The following is an 18,685-nucleotide window of genomic DNA, read 5'->3' as shown; positions in this document are numbered from 1 at the left end:
TTGATGAAATTTCATATATAAGTATTTAATCAAAACCGTAGATCCGTATCAACTTTTGAGCGATTTCCGATAACCGGAAGTGGTACTTTTCCTACTTTGAATTTTTCAAAAGCCTATAACTTGAGTACTATTTCAGATAGATAAATGAAATTTCATACGTAAGTAAAAGATCTAATTCTCTACCTTCTATTAAATTTTGAGTCATTTCCGTTGACTGGATCCGAAGTAGTACTTTACGCTACTTCCGATTTCTCAAAAAACTAATGTAAATTTTAAAAGTAATAATAATATTGCGCACTATTATGCGCTTTTTTATTTGGCGTTCACTTGGTGTGCAATTAATTTGTCTACGAGATTTTATTCTATTTTTAAAACTTTAAGTATTTAAAATGGATTAAAAATCATGTCTATAGCCCGAGTTCCCATCCCCTGTTATTTTATATAAGAATATTCGAGAAAGTTTAGGGGAGATCACTCCCGGTTTATTTAAGCAGAGTTTTTAAAAGTATATTTAGCAGTGTAAAGTTTTACTACGTTTCTCGATTGTAAAGGCAAGATCGAAAAAACAATTTCTTTTAAGAGCCATGTTTATGTTTTATACTAGCCGTCCCGGCCAGGCCCTGCTCTGGCTTCTGTGAAAAACCTTTTTGTTAAAGACCGTTACCTGTGTGTTTAGTAATCATCATAAACCCGGCATTGCCCACCCAAACCACAACCAACCAAAACAACAAAACGCAAACATAACGCTAGCACAATTACAAATACAAACAAAAACCTAACAACAAACCCAACCACAATCACAAACACCAATACAAACACAAAGAAAAAACAAACAAAAAAGCAAACGAAAACAAAAACCTAACAACAAACCCAACCACAACCACAAACACCAGTACGAACACAAAGAAAAAAACAAACGAAATCCAAACGCAAAACCAACCACAAACACAAACTCAAAGAAAAAAACACAAACGAAAAAGCAAACGAAAACAAACCAAATCCAAACGCAAAACCAACCACAAACACAAATACAAACACAAACCCAAAGAAAAAAACACAAACGAAAACGAAAAAAGAAAGAACAAAAACGAACCAAATCAAAACGCAACCACTAACGCAAACCCAACCTAAACACAAAGAAAACACTAACGCGAACATAAACGCAAAGTGCTCACAGTCTAGCCCGGGGCAGAATCGCCTGTTTCAGCTTAATAATCGACTGTAGTACCCCAACTTATTCATAGTCTTTTGCACTCACTTAAACGAACGTAGGTGCCAAACCAAACCAAATGAACAATTATAATACTCCAAGCTTATTCGTAAAATACCTACAACATTTGCACTTGATCAATTCCCGCTAATTATGAATTATTTTTTTCCCAAAACATAAATATACAATAAACAATAGGCAGTATTTAAAATATCCGTGTTTTACCTACCATATATCACTTTGTCAATTCACGCATTTTTTTCCAGTACTCTAAATTTTAAAAATTTACAATAGTTTCATAACTAAAACTATTGCGCACCCAATGAACGTGATGACGTGTCTATGATAGTGCGGAATAGTTGATTAAAAATTAGAAGTAGTAAACAGTACATTCAGTGAATAAAATAAATAAAAGATTGCCTTTTATCAGTCCATGCTAATTATAATTTTCTAACAATAATTTCCTCTTCCACATCCGTACAATTTGCATTCATATTTTGCTAATTATATGTAACACATATGGTTACCAGCCAAGGGGGATAAAAATATGAAGTTTTAATTCATTGAGTTGCGGCCCCTGTGGGGTCGTGGCACTTTGACTTAGTTGTTTTTTCATGCTTTTGTGAGCGATGTTACCTGTGTCCCATGTCATGTGACATGGGACTGTGGGTAGTTTCATGCCTAGCCGTGTCAGTCACACGGAAGGCTGCTGTCTGTGGACACGGTGACCAAGATGTAGACCTAATGAAGGTACTGTAGTTACATAAATTATGTTTGTTATATTACTTATTTGTGTATTCCTGCTAGTGCTGCATGTACACACTAGTTAGGGTGAGTATTAATATAAATATTTATGTGTAGTACTACTTATTGGTACTTGTTGGCAGTACTGTGTACTGGCCGAAACATATTTTATTGTACCCGTGTATTGTAGCTTACACGTGGTGTTGTCATAAATGTAACTTTTTATTTACATTTGTTTTAGGGCTACAGTTTTTTTTTCTTGGCTAGTTTGTTTTCTTGGTTTCCCGTTGCTTCAGTATTTTCCCTCGTCGTACTACTGTGCTGCATCGTCGTCATGGCTCGATGCTGTGAATAAAGGAGTACTTGACAACAACTGTCGGTGTGTTCTTAATCTCAGGGTCAGCCCGTCTTAACCACAACACCTCAGTGGGTAAAAGCATCCCCACTGAGTGAGGGTTACATATATTATAGCAACACCAATTCCTTCTAGGACGCCCGTAGATTTGCATTCACATTTTTTTAATTAGCGTGAGTTTAATTTATTTTTAAATTACCTCCCTTATCAAAATTAGAAAAAAGAGTTAAATTAATTTGATTTTTCTACCCTACTGTTATTATGTTATTAAAATGTATCCACTTTTTCTGGGAATATATACGAAAATGATATTTGACATTAATCTTTTTAATATGTTTTAGCAGTGTGCGTGTATTTAATATTTTCTTAACGTTATGCGAAAAAGTAAAAACAGTGGCATTTATAAAATAACCTTATGTAGCTATATAAACAAACTCTACTCTATTTCTTAAAATAAGACGCTGCGATTCACTGAAAATCACTGCATGGTGCGATGATTACTTTTTATAATTAGCAATGACAGAAGGAAGGAAGGACAGACACAGCCCGCTTATATGCAGAAAATAATAATAATAATCATTAAAAAAGTTAAAAAAAACCCACGTTTTCTGATTGAACTAAAATGTAGAAAATAAATGCTATACATCACAATAATGAGCAAGCGATCACTCTACTATAAGCGATGAAAAACGTGGGGCGCCGAAGTAAAAGTTATATTACTATTGATTAGATAATACTATTGACTTTTATTAGGGAGCTTGTAGAGAGTCAACAGTATTAGAAACTGTAAGAAAATCACGGCGCCCCACGTTTTTGATCGCTTATAGTAGAGTGATCGCTTGCATTATTGTGATGTATAGCATTTATTTTCTACATTTTAGTTCAATCAAAAAACGTGGGTTTTTAAAAACTTTTTTAATGATTATTATTTTCTACTTTTTAGTCTTTGTCTGTTTGTTTGCATTAAAATCTTGCTATCGATTTTATCTTTTCACTTTTTTTTTTGGGTAAACGAAGACAACTCGTAAAAAGACAACTCGTAAAAAACACGTTGTGTGAATACGTTACTGACTAGAACACATAGATTTGAACCCGTGTCGAGTGGGATAGCAATCGTGTGCCCAACCACTCGACCATATCGTCTCCCCCATACTGGCCACCAGTTGTTACGGTTGTTTGTATACAAATTACAGTTAATGGGTTATGTCCCTTTTTCCCCACGTTTTTACTACAATGAGCCGACCCACGGCGTATCATACGCCGCTATTTAGTTGATTTATTTTCTACTTTTCAGTAATTCATAATTTGTGAATTCGACAGTACCAATGCTGCCACTGAAAATATTTGCTTTAAAACACTAACCCCCCTCCTTTCCCCTAACCCCGACCCTACACCCCCCCCCCCCCGTGAAAGCAGCCTCCTCTTAGTTACCTCCTGTAAGTTTAAAGTCGGTTCAAACGAAATTATCTGCCCCTAATAGCCGTCACTAAACCTGGCTGTACGGTTTGTAAACATTAACGTGACCACAGCTCAGCAGACCATGTGGGGGTGGGGTAGGGTGGTAGTGAAAGTGATAGAGAGAAAGAGAGGGGACTGTAAGGAGGCGCTTGCAGCTTGTTTTCTAATGGCCCGCAGAGGAGAATTATATATATAGATTATATAGCGGTCTAAAATGCTCAATACAATGTTTCCATGGATCAATTTAGTAATAATAACAATTGAATATTCTAATGTCATCCAAAACAAAGCTTCCCTGAAAATTTCAGCGCGCTAGCTAACTGGGAAGTGCCAGAAATTTCGATCGCAAGATTTGATTGGAAAGACAAACAAACAGAGACGAAAGCAAGTTAAAGAAAACGTGGGAAAAAAATAGTTCAATCGATGGTTGTTTAATTAACCGCGGCATCCGGTCTCATCCCAGTTGTTGCCGCAGTCGTTGTAGCGGTCACATATCCAGGTCGCCGCAATACAGCGGTGGTTGTCGCACTTGATTTCACCGTCAGGGCACACGAATTTCTCTGTAAATATATGACAGAAGTGTTATACTAATTTCATGCATTTTCCGGCTTTAAAAAAAAACCACAATGCTACATTGAGGATTAGGGATAAGATTATCAGAGACAGCGTTTTTTTGGCAGTTTCTTTCAGGCATCTCTTCAGGAGAGGGGGGGGGGGGGGGAGTCTACCGCCCGCCATCCATTTCCATGAAATAACAAAGTATATTTTAAAAGATACACTGGTTTCTAGCTTTCAAAAGACAAGTATATTACACTGATGCTTATACTATTAAAGAAAGCGTTTTCTGGTTTTCAAAAGTATACGAAATTTAGCCTTAAATATTTTCTGACAGGAAATGTCGAGGATCACATGTTCTACAATTTGGTATGTTGATGCTAAAGTAAAGTAAATCAGGAGATGTTTATGCTAAGAAATAGTGTAAGACAAAAGATGTTTAAGCAAAGACTGTTTATGAAAAAGGATTCTGAAGTTCACTATGCACAGCCGCCTTTGCTTTCCCTAAGGTGAGTTAGGTATCTATTAGAGCTGGGTGGACTCAGGGATGTTCTACTGACTTTAACCTGGATTCGAACGCGAAACTTTCCGGATATCAGTCGCGCTCTACCGCTAGGCCTTGCTATCGCGTGAGCTCCTAGGATACCGTCATGTACTAACCAGCAAGAAATAAACAAACAAACAAACAAACAAACAAAAATCATACCGCAGTTTTGTTCGTCTGACCCGTCGGTGCAGTCGTTGATACCATCGCAGACATAATCAATGGGCTTGCATTCGTTTCCAGAGGTACATTTGAACTGGTTGGCGTGTGAGCAGTTAGTTGCTGTAAGGATGAAGAGGGTGGATGGTCAAGCTAAATGTTTAGACAGATAGGTGATTTTAGGTAGGTGATCAAGTTAAATATACGGTGCCCTGTCAAAACGGCCCGGGACAAATCGGCCCCGTCAAAACGGGCCCGTTAATTTGACCCCGTCAAATCGACCCCTGACAAAACGACCCAGTCAAAATAGCCCCGTTAAAAGGGCCCCGACTTATTGTCTCCCGTCAAATGGGCTCCCGCCATATTGACTTGCGACATATAGGCTCCCGACAAATGGGCTCCCGATATTTAGGCTCCCGACAAATGGACTCCCGACATATTAACCCCTGACAAATAGGCTCAGGACATATTGGCTCCCGACAAAGCGGCTCCCAACATATTGGCTCCCGACATAAGGGCTCAAGACTAATGGGCTCCCGGCAAATGGTCTCACGACATATTGGCTCCCGACAATTGGGCTCCCGACATATTGGCTTTTGACAAAATGACTCCCGACATATTGGCTCCAGACCAATGAATGGCATGACCACTATTGGCATAAAAGTAACCATTGCGTCTGTTATGGTCAGTTGACGTCTTTCTGTTGGGAACTAGCCATAACACAATTAAAAACAGAGTCCAACGTTCGTTAATCACAATAAAATATAATCTTTCAAGTACAACCGAGAAACAAGATAACTTTCAACTACAAAACACTCCTCCTTCTTAAGACAAACTCAGGTTACGCTCTGCTGACCATATCACACACTGCTTACACACGTCTTTTTCTCGCTGACACACCACTTACAAGGGGAGGCCACCCTCACACACACTTTATATAAACAAATACATCACACCTCCCCCCTTAAAAAATAGATTTCTTCTTTTCATTTGGTGAAATCTTTTTACAGTAGTTACCCTTTCCGGGGTTATATAAATGAGAAATGTTGAAGAAATCTATTACATGATGATAACTGAAAGCTAGAAGCTATACCTATACTACAAATTCGTACATCATTCTAATTTTGGAATAGTAGGCCATCCAACTCTCTTAGGTATTGTTTTAGCCTTCGTTTCCTTTTTGGCTTCTCTCCGTCAAACCAAGACCTAACTACAAGACAGCATTTCTAAGGTCTATCCTGCACAACTACTTAATAACATGAACAGTAAAAATGTTAATACAATATTTACTTGACCTTTTACCTGCTTTTAATCTCCCTATAAATAAATGATGGCGGGTAAAAATTATATCTCTACAATAAAATGTTGGACGTAAGCATGAATTAACTACTTATAGGGAAATATAGCTTTATACGTCTAGTCTATAAGTCAACAAGGTTTTTTAAAAAACATTTGTCATTAATAAAGCATTTGAATTGAATCACAAGACATCAGAACAATGTTACTTTCCTTTCGTTTTATGAAGTGAGATATACTGAAATAAATCTAGTCAATGATGACAATGAAAACTAGAAGCTATTCATAAAATACAAGTTCGTACACCACTCTAATTTTGGTACAGTATTCTGGCTCTGGATGTCGATCTGGATCTCACTCTGGCTTTGGCTCTGGCTCTGGTTTTGGCTCTGGCTCTGGTTTTGGCTCCGGCTCTGGCTCTGGCTCTGGTTTTGGCTCTGGCTCTGGTTTTGGCTCTGGCTCTGGCTTTGGTTCTGGCTCTGGTTTTGGCTCTGGCTCTGGCACGGGCTCTGGCTCTGGCACGGGCTCTGGCTCTGGTTCTGGCACGGGCTCTGGCTCTTGCTTTGGCTCTGGCTCTGGTTTTGGCTCTGGCTCTGGCTCTGGCACGGGCTCTGGCTCTTGCTCTGGCTCTGGCACGGGCTCTGGCTCTTGCTTTGGCTCTGGCTCTGGCACTGGCTCTGGCACTGATGTTGGCTCTGGCTCTTCTGCTCAGCTCTGGCTCTGGAGTCCAAACATTTTTGTTTCGATCCTGCTATCTTGACATCACAGTCTTTAACTAAGATTAAAGTCTCATTTGAAAAGACTATGAACTTGATACTGGATTAAAGTTACCTTCTGCTCAGCTGCCCTTGACCTAGTTCTCCACTCTGTTGACTTGTTGCCTAGATTGCGTGTCTGGTTGACTAGGTCTTCTGCAAGTGGGACAGTAGCTAGAGCTTTCATGTTGGTGGCGACGCAATGATTTGCTTCTGATGTGCCCAAGGACTGAGATGCTAATATTGTAGCTCTAAAATTTGATAACTTACTTGATATGCTAATGTAGTCAACTTTGTAGCTAGCAAGTTCTCTCAACTTCTCTCCTAGCTTTATCACTGTATTTTTAACTTCATTATTTATGGCCATGATGTCTGCAGCACTGTTCACAAGTTTTGTGGCTGTTGATACTAAGTCTTTTCCGGTCGGCGATGACTGCTGCCGTTAATACTACATATTTTCTAGTCGGCTGTAACGCTGCCGTTGATACGAGACATTTTCTAGTCGGCTGTAACGCTGCCGTTAATACTAGATATTTTCTAGTCGGCTGTAACGATGCCGTTAATACTAGAAATTTTCCCGTCGGTTGTGACACTGCCGTTGATACTAGAAATTTTCCAGTCGGTTGTGACGCTGCTGTTGATACTCGACATTTTCCTTTTTGTCTAGGGGTAAAAACTTCTCAAAAATCTTGTTGTTTCAAATCCCGGACGAGCCCCCACTTGTTATGGTCAGTTGACGTCTTTCTGTTGGGAACTAGCCATAACACAATTAAAAACAGAGTCCAACGTTCGTTTATCACAATAAAATATAATCTTTCAAGTACAACCGAGAAACAAGATAACCTTCAACTACAAAACACTCCTCCTTCTTAAGACAAACTCAGGTTACGCTCTGCTGACCATATCACACACTGCTTACACACGTCTTTTTCTCGCTGACACACCACTTACAAGGGGAGGCCACTCTCACACACACTTTATATAAACAAATACATCACAGTGTCCTACCTCCAATACCTCCGTAGTTTTGTGACGATGTGTGATGAGGGGGAGGGGGGGGGGGGGTTCAGATGTTGCCACGTCACATTTTTGCATTATAAAAAAGCAATGTTAGAAAACGAATTTTTGACGTTATTTTGCGTTTTAGATAACTGTTTTAATAAATTGTAATAGTTTAGACAAGATTTTGGAAAAATATCGATGTTAAAAAAATAATTCAACTGCAATTTTGAGGGGGGGGGGGTTTAGGTTGAGGTGTGACGTCATTTTAGAGGGGGGGGGGGTCTGGCTTTTTGTGACGACGTGTGACGGAGAGGAGGGGGGGGGAGGGGAGGTAAAAATCGTCAAAAAAAGCGTGACGTCATTTATGAATGACCCCAATTTACAACAGAAAATATCTGTTGCTTAAAAGCGAGCACAGAAGTGTAAATGTATGATATACATGATGTTTACATGATAACAGCATTTTGTTTTGATAACCTACAAGCATACTGCAGTTAAGAAGGACCCTTCTCCCCACACACTGAGTTGGAACAGCCTATAACCGACTCAATTATGGATATCATAGATAGATGACCCTTAAATTAAAACATACTATATTTTATAATAGATAAACTAATATAAAAATAAGGCCTGCCGAATTAGAGATGCATACGTTGTATTACATAAGAGTGTAGGATAAGCTAACTCTAAAGAATATTGATGAAGGGGTCCCACTGGCAGGTGTCATATTCAGTGACCGGGAGACTTAGTCTCTACAGAAACGGTATTGTCAGTGCAGTGGCGTAGCTAGGATTTTTGGGCCCCTATGCAAAAATTATCAGTGGGCCCCTTCGTCAGCCGTTAGGCCAGTGGCGTCGCTAGGTCGGGTGTCACCCGGTGCGGCTCTTCGTATTGTCATATATATATATATATATATATATATATATATATATATATATATATATATATATATATATATATATATATATATATATATGTGTGTGTGTGTGTGTGTGTCGGCCTACATAAAAGTTATATAATAATATATATGCCACATACTGGTACACATACGTGTTTAAGCTTTAATCACTGCAGACTTAATAGTAACGATGTTTATCTACGGTCTGTTTATAATACAGTTGGATGTAGCATTGTTTTCTTTATAGTTTACGTTTACGTCGTGGTGTCACCCCCCCCCCCCCCCTCTTGATATAATTTTCGATTTTTACTTAGAAGACTATTTAACTTTAACTAATGGATCTGGAAAAATGGCATTTCATTCTATAAATTTTGTAACTTTTTTGCCTTTGGTGTCACCCCCCCCCCCCTAAATGGTGTCACCCGTTGCGGTCCGCACCCCCGCCCCGCCTTCGCTACGCCTCTGCGTTAGGCTACAGAGGAGTTAAACGAAGAGATCAACTTCTACTTGCGATGTATATTTTTTAATATATAAATATTCTGAAGGCAACATTTTGTATTTTATATGTCCTGATTATGTATTTATACTATATTATTATGTTTGCCTACTACTGCTAAAAAGTTTATTTATAGGCTGATTCTCTCAATGTCTTACACGACAAAGTGATATCGCCTGTAGTGTTATTATAACGATTGGGCTCTGTTTGACCCCCCCCCCACACACACACACTGAATCCCACTGCCGAAACGGTGGGGGGGGGGGCTTTTTGGAACTTTTAACCTTTTTCTTTTTTAAAATTATTTATATGTAATAAATATTAAAATTCCATTGTAAAAGTTTTAATTTTGTATGCGGGAAAAGGGCCCCTATGTGCCTTGGGCCCCTATGCCTTGCTTACGCTAGCTTTACGGTAGCTACGCCACTGTGTCAGTGGTCCTTTTGTCTGGAGCCAAATTGACAGGAGCCTTTTTGTCGTGAGCCAAAATAACGCTAGCCTATTTGTCGGGAGTCGTAACGACGGGGGCCGTTTTGTGGAAAAAACTAAATGACGGGAGCCTATATGTCGGAGCCAAAATGACGGGAGCCTATTTGTCAGGAGCCTTATTGACTGGAGCCCTTTTGTCGGGAGCCTATATAACGGGAGCCTATTTGTCGGTAGCCTAAATGACGGGAGCCTATTTGTCGGGAGCCTATATGACGGGGTCCATATGTCGCTGGCCCTTTTGGCGGGGCCGATTTGACGGGGTCGTTTTGACGGGGCCGTTTTGTCATTGGCCGTTTTGACGCCTATATAACGGGAGCCTATTTGTCGGTAGCCTAAATGACGGGAGCCTATTTGTCGGGAGCCTATATGACGGGGTCCATATGTCGCTGGCCCTTTTGGCGGGGCCGATTTGACGGGGTCGTTTTGACGGGGCCGTTTTGTCATTGGCCGTTTTGACGCCGAACGACCCACTTGATATCCAAGCGATTTAAAAGGTTGTCTTTTTCGGACAAGTGTCACGATTCTACTTTCTTATCTGAGAATAAAATACTTAAAAAAAAACTTTTAAAAAAACCACGTTTTTCTTGTGGACTAAAAAGTAGAAAATAACTATTTACATACATTTGATGACAAAAAACGTGGGTACGTTCAACATCAAATTTCCCGACCCATCTGCCCGACCCACGTTTTTTGTCATCAAATGTATGTAAATAGTTATTTTCTACTTTTTAGTCCACAAGAAAAACGTGGTTTTTTAAAAAGTTTTTTTTTAAGTATTTTATTTTCTCCTTTTTAGTCCGTTGCTACACATAAAAACGTGGTTTTTAAAAAAGTTTTTTATATAGTTTATTTTCTACTTTATCTAATGACTTGATTAAGTATGACTTGACTCGTGTTTATAAATACACGGACTAAAAAAATCTTGAGCGACCAGGATTCGAACCTGGGTTGTCGCGGCCACAACGCGAAGTACTAACCACTATACGATCACGGCCAGCGCGCTCACATCGATTGGGGCCGAAGTAAATGTGTCAATAGGCCTCCAGTCTTGTCGGTATCTTTAGAAATCATGTCCTCAGTTTTATGGTCCTTCGGGCGTAATTAAATTAAGCTAATTACGGTCTCTAATTGCTAGTTTTTATGATTGCATCTGAAATTGTTAGGCGAAAGTAGCCTGCCTGCCAAATTTCAGAGCTCTAGAGCAATCAGAAGTGGGTTAATTTTCGATGTCAATTTTAACAACAAACAAACAAACGCGAAGCTGAGTTAAGAAAAACGTTTTAAAAAGCAACATGTGTTGAACATAAACACAGTAGCGTAGCGAGGGGGGGGGGGGGGGCGGGGGGGACATATGTCCCCGGGCGCCGACCTTAGGGGGGGGGCGCCAAATTGAAAGTTTGAGGGGGGGGGTGCAAATGAAAAGTTCGAGGGGGGGTGCAAATCGAAAGTTTGAGGGGGGGGTGCAAATGAAAAGTTCGAGGGGGGGGGGGGGTGCAAATCGAAAGTTAGAGGGGGGGTGCAAATGAAAAGTTCGAGGGGGGGGGGGTGCAAATCAAAAGTTTGAGGGGGGGGGTGCAAATGAAAAGTTCGAGGGGGGGGTGCAAATCGAAAATTTGCTCCCAAGGGGGCGCCAAAGTGAAAGTATGTCCCCGGGCGCCGGGAAGGGTCGCTACGCCTCTGCATAAACACAACTCTTCTACATAACTATTCCATTATTCCCAAAAATTTTGTACTCTATTTAAAAAAAAACATCGATATATTTGAAAAACAAAGCCAGACTAGTATTCCCTCACTGAGAGAGGCGAAGAGCTATTGCTTGTTCTCTCGTGCATAGTGACTCTCAAAAGCGTGAATGTGAATAAGGACATTGCTAAATGCAATAGCACAGTGGTTAAGTATAAGCATTCAAAGAAACTGATAGTTCGTCGTTTTTCAGCTGTAGTTCCACGTTCATGCTTCTCTAGCAAGCCGAATTAATTTCTCTACCAGCTTAGCTCTATGTTTATATACACTCTGCAGCGAGGCGAATAATTTTCACTTGTGTAATGCTTGGTGGGCCTACTTTTGCAGTAAAACTTAATTACCCTCCACCACCATCCCGCGAGATGGTTATTTATTTTTAAAAATAAGCCTAGGTCGCATTGTCTAAGGATGGGCGTACGCTCAAATCTTGAAACTCAGTTTTAGCCACTTCCGATGCCGCGATTACATTCCCAAGATAAATTACTTTTCGATGACAACGCAAGAAAAATCGTTTAAAAAAATCTCGTCAGATAATGAATTAGTCATTAAAATAATAATTACTATATTCATTAATAAACCGGGAGTGATCTCCCCTAAACTTTCTCGAATATTCTTATATAAAACAACAGGGGATGGGAACTCGGGATATAGACATGATTTTTAATCCATTTTAAATACTTAAAGTTTTAAAAATAGAATAAAATCTCGTAGACAAAAGAATTGCACACCAAGTGAACGCGCAATGAAAAAGTGCATAATAGTGCGCAATATTATTAGTACTTTAAAAATTTGCATTAGTTTTTTGAGAAATTGGAAGTAGCGTAAATTACTACTTCCGGTCAACGGAAATTACTCAAAATTTAACAGAAGGTAGAGTATTAGATCGTTTACTTACATGTGAAATTTCATTTACGTATCTGAAATAGTACACAAGTTATAGGCTTTTGAAAAATTCAAAGAACAAAAAGTACCACTTCCGGTTATCGGAAATCGCTCAAAAGTTGATACAGATCTACGATTTTGATAAAATACTTATATATGAAATTTCATCAACCTAGCTGTAACGGTACTCAAGTTATCGTGTTTACACACGGACACACACACAGACACACACACAGACATACGGACAGAATTGCAAAGCCCAGATTTTCAGACTGCATTACGCATAAAACCTCTTAATTTTGATAAATCTGGATTGATAATTTTTGCCCGATTAAAATAAGTCCTCTATACTTCGGATGTGATGAAGGACTGAGGTATAATACGGTGAAAATAGTTAAAATTTCAAGTGATTTTTGTGCACGATTACAATACTTTCTCTATACTTCGTATATACGAGAAAGTAAAAAGGGGGAGATAACAGTAGCTAAGTAGAAGCAATTGCTTATCATTGATGTTTTCACACACGAGAGCCGACCGAGGCTATATATTTATTTATATAAATACATTTATATACATATATATGTTTTATCGAGTGACTTTCATGTACCACAGAAAATAAAGGGAAATAATGAATGAATAAAACTCACGGCAATTTAAACGTTCATCTGAGCCATCCTCACAGTTCTCCACCGTATCACAAAGCGTTTTCATGGGGAGACAAACGATTCCACCATCACATGGGAAGTCGTTTGGCCTGCAAATCCGCTCTGGGGATATCAGTATAAATTGTAGTAAAGCAGATCGTGGTTTTTGTGAGAAAATATACTTTGTAATGAAACACTCACTTGAAAGATTTTGAATTATATATTTTTTCAATACATTCTATAGCATCTATCTATATATATATATATATATATATATATATATATATATATATATATATATATATATATATATATATATATATAAAATTATCTTCTTGGAGACGTTAGAAAACAAGCTGTAAGCGCGCCTTGCAGTCCCTTCTCTTCCTCTCTCGGAAGTCTGGTGAGCTGTGGTTCACGCTAAATGTTTACAATCGTAGAGCCGTGTTTAGTGACGGCTATTAGGGGCAGATAATTTAGTTTGAACCGATTTTAAACTTAGGGGAGGTAGCTAAGAGGAGGCTGCTTTCACGGGGGGGGGGGATGGGGTAGGGGGCAAGGGGGGGCGGTTATCGTCCTTAACGACTTACTGATAGTGTTTTAAAGCAGTGATACTGTCGAATTCACAAATTATGAATTACTGAAAAGTAAAAAATAAAACAACTAAATAGCGGCGGCGTATGATAGGCCGCGGGTCGGCTCGTTAGAAATAATGTTTTATACCAACATTCTTATACTGACTTTTATTTTTAAAGTTTACAATTATAAAAGATCCAAGAAATAGACAAGCAAAAGATAAATCGGCTGAGTGATAATTTATATTATAAAAAAAAGCTAAAACAACAATAATTAACGTGTCAGTTTATTGGCATTAGGACGTCTAAAGGACACACATAAAACAAGGAACTTCATCAAAAATTCTTTCGATGGTTTAATGTGCGTCAATGGAAACAACCGAAACACTTTGTCTACAGATCAACCACAGACGTTATGTACAGATCAACCACAATATTTGCATACTGAAACAAAAGTGGCTTGCAGAAAATTCTACTAATTGTCTTCATAGGAAACAATTCACTAAAACAATAGCTTAAAAGAGCTAAAATCACCACCTATACAAATACTTAAAAAAACCCAGCGAATTCGTGTTTAAAATTGAAGAAATTTTGAACATAAATGCAACAATATAAAAAAAAACTGTGAATAAATAGATAATTTAAAAGAGCTATATCTATTTAATTTAAATTTAATAGTAAATTTTTATAGTAATTTAAATAGTTGTGTATAATTTATTTTCTACTTTTTTAGTGCATTAGTACATTAAAGCTTATTATTAAAACGTTTTTTTATGAAAAAATTTCAGTACTTTACATATTTTATTTATACTAGTTGCGTATTGAACGTGATGGCGCGCTTTTGCCGTGATGACGCGTATGGATAGAACTGCCTACAAATTCGGTCCAAATTTTAATTAATTCATAAAAAATTAATTAGGCGACGAATTCAGTCAAATTGAATGTCACGATGCATTGTCTTCATGTCTTCACCCACGTACCAATTAAGAACCGTATCTGTCAAGTAGAAGTGCCTGCAATTTCGCTCCGGTTTTCGATCAAGACAGACTGACGACGTTTTAATAACAAGCTTTTATGTAATAATTAAAAAGTAGTCTAGAATTTATTTTCTCCTTTTTAGTGCATTATTACATAAAAGCGTGTTATTGAAACGTTTTTTAATGAAATTTTTTGAGTACTTTACATGTTTTTATTTACAATAGGGTTACATGACTAAACTAAACATTGCGCGGTTCCAATGTTTCGACTTTCCTAAGAAAACGAATTCCACTGCATCAAATTGACAGACGCTCTGCACCAGACCCTCGTTATCTTAACGTTACAAACATTTAACACTTCTATTTAAATAAACCGGGAGTGATCTTCTCTAAACTTTCTAGAATATTCTTATATGAAACAACAGGGGATGGCAACTCGGGATATAGACATGATTTTTAATCCATTTTAAATACTTAAACTTCTAAAATTTTGGTAAAATCTCGTATAAAAAAGAATTGCACACCAAGTGAACGCCAAATAAAATGTTCATAATAGTGCGGAATATTATTAATACTTTATAAATTCAAATGCGTTTTTTGAGAAATCGGAAATAGCGAAAATTACTACTTCCGTAAACGGAAATTACTCAAAATTTAATAGAAGGCAGAGAATTTAATCTTTTACTTACATGTGAAATTTCATTTATCTATCTAAAATAGTACTCAAGTTATAGGCTTTTGAAAAATTCAAAGTAGAAAAAGTACCACTTCCGGTTATCGGAAATCGCTCAAAAGTTGATCAGGATCTACGATTTTGATAAAATGCTTATATATGAAATGTCATCAACTTAACTGTAACGGTACTCAAGTTATCGTGTTTACACACAGACAGACAAACAGACAAACACACACATACATACGGACAAGATTGCAAAATTATGTTTTTCCGTATCAGTGAGGTGTAAAACGTCGAGATTTGCAAAAGTCTCGCTTTATTTTTTGCACGATTACAATACATTCTGTATACTTCGTTTATACGAGAAAGTAAAAATACAACTTTTCACAATCTTCAGTTGTTTTCGACAATCATTGCCGTCAATCATTTCCCATAATCAATAAACCCATCGATAGTCAATGGTTTAGGTAAAAGACGTTTGACCACAGTTTGGCTAGCACAAATCATGATGCTGATCACATCATTTCTTCATGTGAGGTGTAACCCTCACTCAATGGGGATGCTTTTACCCACTGAGGTGTTGTGGTTAAGACGGGCTTACCCTGAGATTTAGGACACACTTACACCGACAGTTGTTGTCAAGTACTGGTTTTATTTACTACATCGAGCCATGACGGCGATGCAGTACAACACTAAATACTTAAATAAATACTCAACCTAACTAGTGTGCACATGCAGCACTAGCAGGAATACACAAATAAGTATTCTACCAATAACCGTAATTTAATACCCACACTACCTTCATTAGGTCTACATCTTGGTACCGTCACCGTGTCCACAGACAGCAGCCTTGCGTGTGACTGACACGGCTAGGCACGAAACTACCCATAGTCCCATGTCACATGACATGGGACACAGGTAAAATTGCTCAAAAGAGCATGCAACACAAATACATCAACAGGGCTACGGCCCCAAAGGGACCGCAACTCAATGAATTAAAACTTTATTTGCTATCCTCCTTGGCTGGTAACCATATGTGTTACGTAACAGACGCAAGATATAAACAGATAAACAATACTTTGCCATGCCTCATTAGACATTTGTTCTAAAAGAATACTTTGAAAAAACAAAAACAAGTTATAGCCTTGTAGCCCAGAATAAACAACGCAAGACCAATCATGTACTCGAAGATCTGACACAAGATCAATCTTACGGAAGACCAGTCTTCTTTAAGGCCAATCTTGTACAAGACCAATCTTGTACCAGACCAATCATGTACAAACAATCTTGTACAAGACCAATCTTTTTAATGCGACTAGATGGGGCATACAGAAAGTTTTGTGAGAACCCTTGGACGAGAGCCTCCTAGTATGTTGATGAGAGGAGTATCTTTCTAGCCATCAGCCGGATTTATACATATCTTCTGTCTCTCAAGATACGCCTCAGGAGCCGGATATGTCCGACATTTGTCGGTCAGTAAAAACATTCAAGCGGAAGTTCCTTCTGTTGACGACTAGGTCTTACTTTAGGATAAATACTAGTAGTCTGTTAACAAATGACATTTCTATAAATAAAAAATAAAATCCAAAGTTGTTTTAAAATAAGCGATATTAACCCTATATAACTTGACATAATTCTTTCTATTCGTTGTGAAGTATAAGGCCTCAACCATAACCTTCCAGTTTTTCCGGTTCCAGGCTTTTGATTTAGCAGTATCCCAAAACATCCCTGCTGTCTTCAGCTAACTCTATATAACAGCTTAATTCGGCTTGTACATGAACGAAAAATAATATAAATTCAAATAATTTGCATTTAAACGGTTGCTTTTTTTTTTTTCTGTTTTTCCAAGTACCTGTAAGGTGAAACACTGAATCCCCATATTTTTGCACACGTTCAAAAATAATTTCTTTTACTCTTCTACTTAGTCGTAATGTTAGTGAAACGTTAATATCGTTTATCCCTAATCCAGACAGTCACAGAACTTAAGTTTTACATTAGCCTTATTTTAAAAAAAACATTGAGTTGGTAGCGCTATTATGAAAGTACCTTAACCGATTGTTTAACAACAAAAATTTTATGAATAAAATTTGAAAACATCTCCTGTTGAAGCAGACGACAACACTACTCACCAGTAGTTACTAGTTGTCTCATCGTGGAAGTCTGGCAAAAGGCACCAGTGATGATGAGTAGAAAAAAACCCAAACGAAGACAAAATGAGGTCATTTTGATCATCAACTTCGACAGCCGTTTATGTCCGGCAAATATCTAGCCGTAGAGTTTAAAAAATACCAAAGTATTTTCTGATCACAACAAGTCTAGTTTTTGTTGCAAGATGGTCATAGACACAAATCTTCTGGGCATATAAAGGCCACTCAGCTGTAATAAATACCTGTCGCTATTCGGGGAAATAAAAGCGGCCTAAAATAATGTTGACCCACAATGTATCCGGAAAACAGGGCCTACCATATAAAATAACGTGTTATAATTAAGCATTAGTATTGGTTACTATTAAAAACGAAGGTTTCATTGGTTATATTAAAAAAATAGTTCGTTTGTTCTCGATATGGGAGGAGCTTCAAAATTGTTAACTGACTGACATAGTAGGATTAGTTTCCTCGATCGCCACATAACCCACACATCATTAAAGTAGCACTCGTGGCATACAAGACCCTTCGGTCGCAATTGGACCAGCTTCGCACATTGGGGTGTTTTCACATAATCCCCGCCCCTTTTCGCACACTGTGCTCTCAATTTACCTATGGGCATGGTATTGCGCTTCAAAATCAATAATCGGTAAAAATGTCCACGCATACACCCGATGAATTGCCCAATGCATACTCACACACTGAAAGCTAATTGATATGACATTTTTGATATCTAACTAACAAGATAAATTTATTTCGTGGGTATACTATTAACTCTTCAAATATGTGAATTAGAATTCATTATACAATCAACTAAAAATAGTTTGAATTGTGTTAGATTCACCTTGATCATTCCTCTCCAATCCCCTCCCCCAATCATAACGCCAGACTGAAACGTAGTTCCTAAACTTGCTAGGTCAATGTGATGTTTTTTTTTTTACAATCTATATATAGAGGTGGCCATTCTATGGTGAAGAAATAGGACGGGGTGGGGGTGGAACAATCAGCGCATTGTAATTTTCTTTTATCAAGCAGGTTATGCTATGAAAATATATGATCTAAACGAATTTTTCATTGTTGAAA

General features: G+C 38.0%; 1 protein-coding gene across 1 annotated transcript; it reads right to left on the bottom strand.

The window, feature by feature from the left end:
- Positions 1 to 4,184: 4,184 nt before the first annotated feature.
- Positions 4,185 to 17,941, bottom strand: LOC131939471 (LDL receptor repeat-containing protein egg-1-like). Its single transcript, XM_059297785.1, has 4 exons — positions 17,588 to 17,941; positions 13,234 to 13,353; positions 5,029 to 5,148; positions 4,185 to 4,327 (listed from the first exon to the last, which is right to left on the bottom strand). Exons 1-4 carry the CDS (start codon positions 17,688 to 17,690, stop codon positions 4,203 to 4,205), a joined length of 468 nt encoding a protein of 155 aa, XP_059153768.1. The 5' UTR covers positions 17,691 to 17,941; the 3' UTR covers positions 4,185 to 4,202.
- Positions 17,942 to 18,685: the final 744 nt, after the last annotated feature.

Source organism: Physella acuta, unplaced genomic scaffold (assembly GCF_028476545.2).
Source record: "Physella acuta isolate Inbredline_101_S28 unplaced genomic scaffold, ASM2847654v3 ptg000281l, whole genome shotgun sequence".
NCBI classification, from domain to species: Eukaryota; Metazoa; Mollusca; class Gastropoda; family Physidae; genus Physella; species Physella acuta.
Note: the sequence above shows the minus strand (reverse complement) of the source record. Positions and strands in the feature narration are given on the sequence as shown.

Excerpts from the sequence above, each read along its gene's own strand:
- LOC131939471 (XM_059297785.1), bottom strand. The coding sequence starts at position 17,690 with ATGATCAAAATGACCTCATTTTGTCTTCGTTTGGGTTTTTTTCTACTC. Across the intron at positions 13,354-17,587 it reads GAGACAACTAGTAACTACTG|AGCGGATTTGCAGGCCAAAC; the intron begins GTGAGTAGTGTT and ends TGATATCCCCAG. Across the intron at positions 5,149-13,233 it reads AGATGAACGTTTAAATTGCC|CAACTAACTGCTCACACGCC; the intron begins GTGAGTTTTATT and ends TCATCCTTACAG.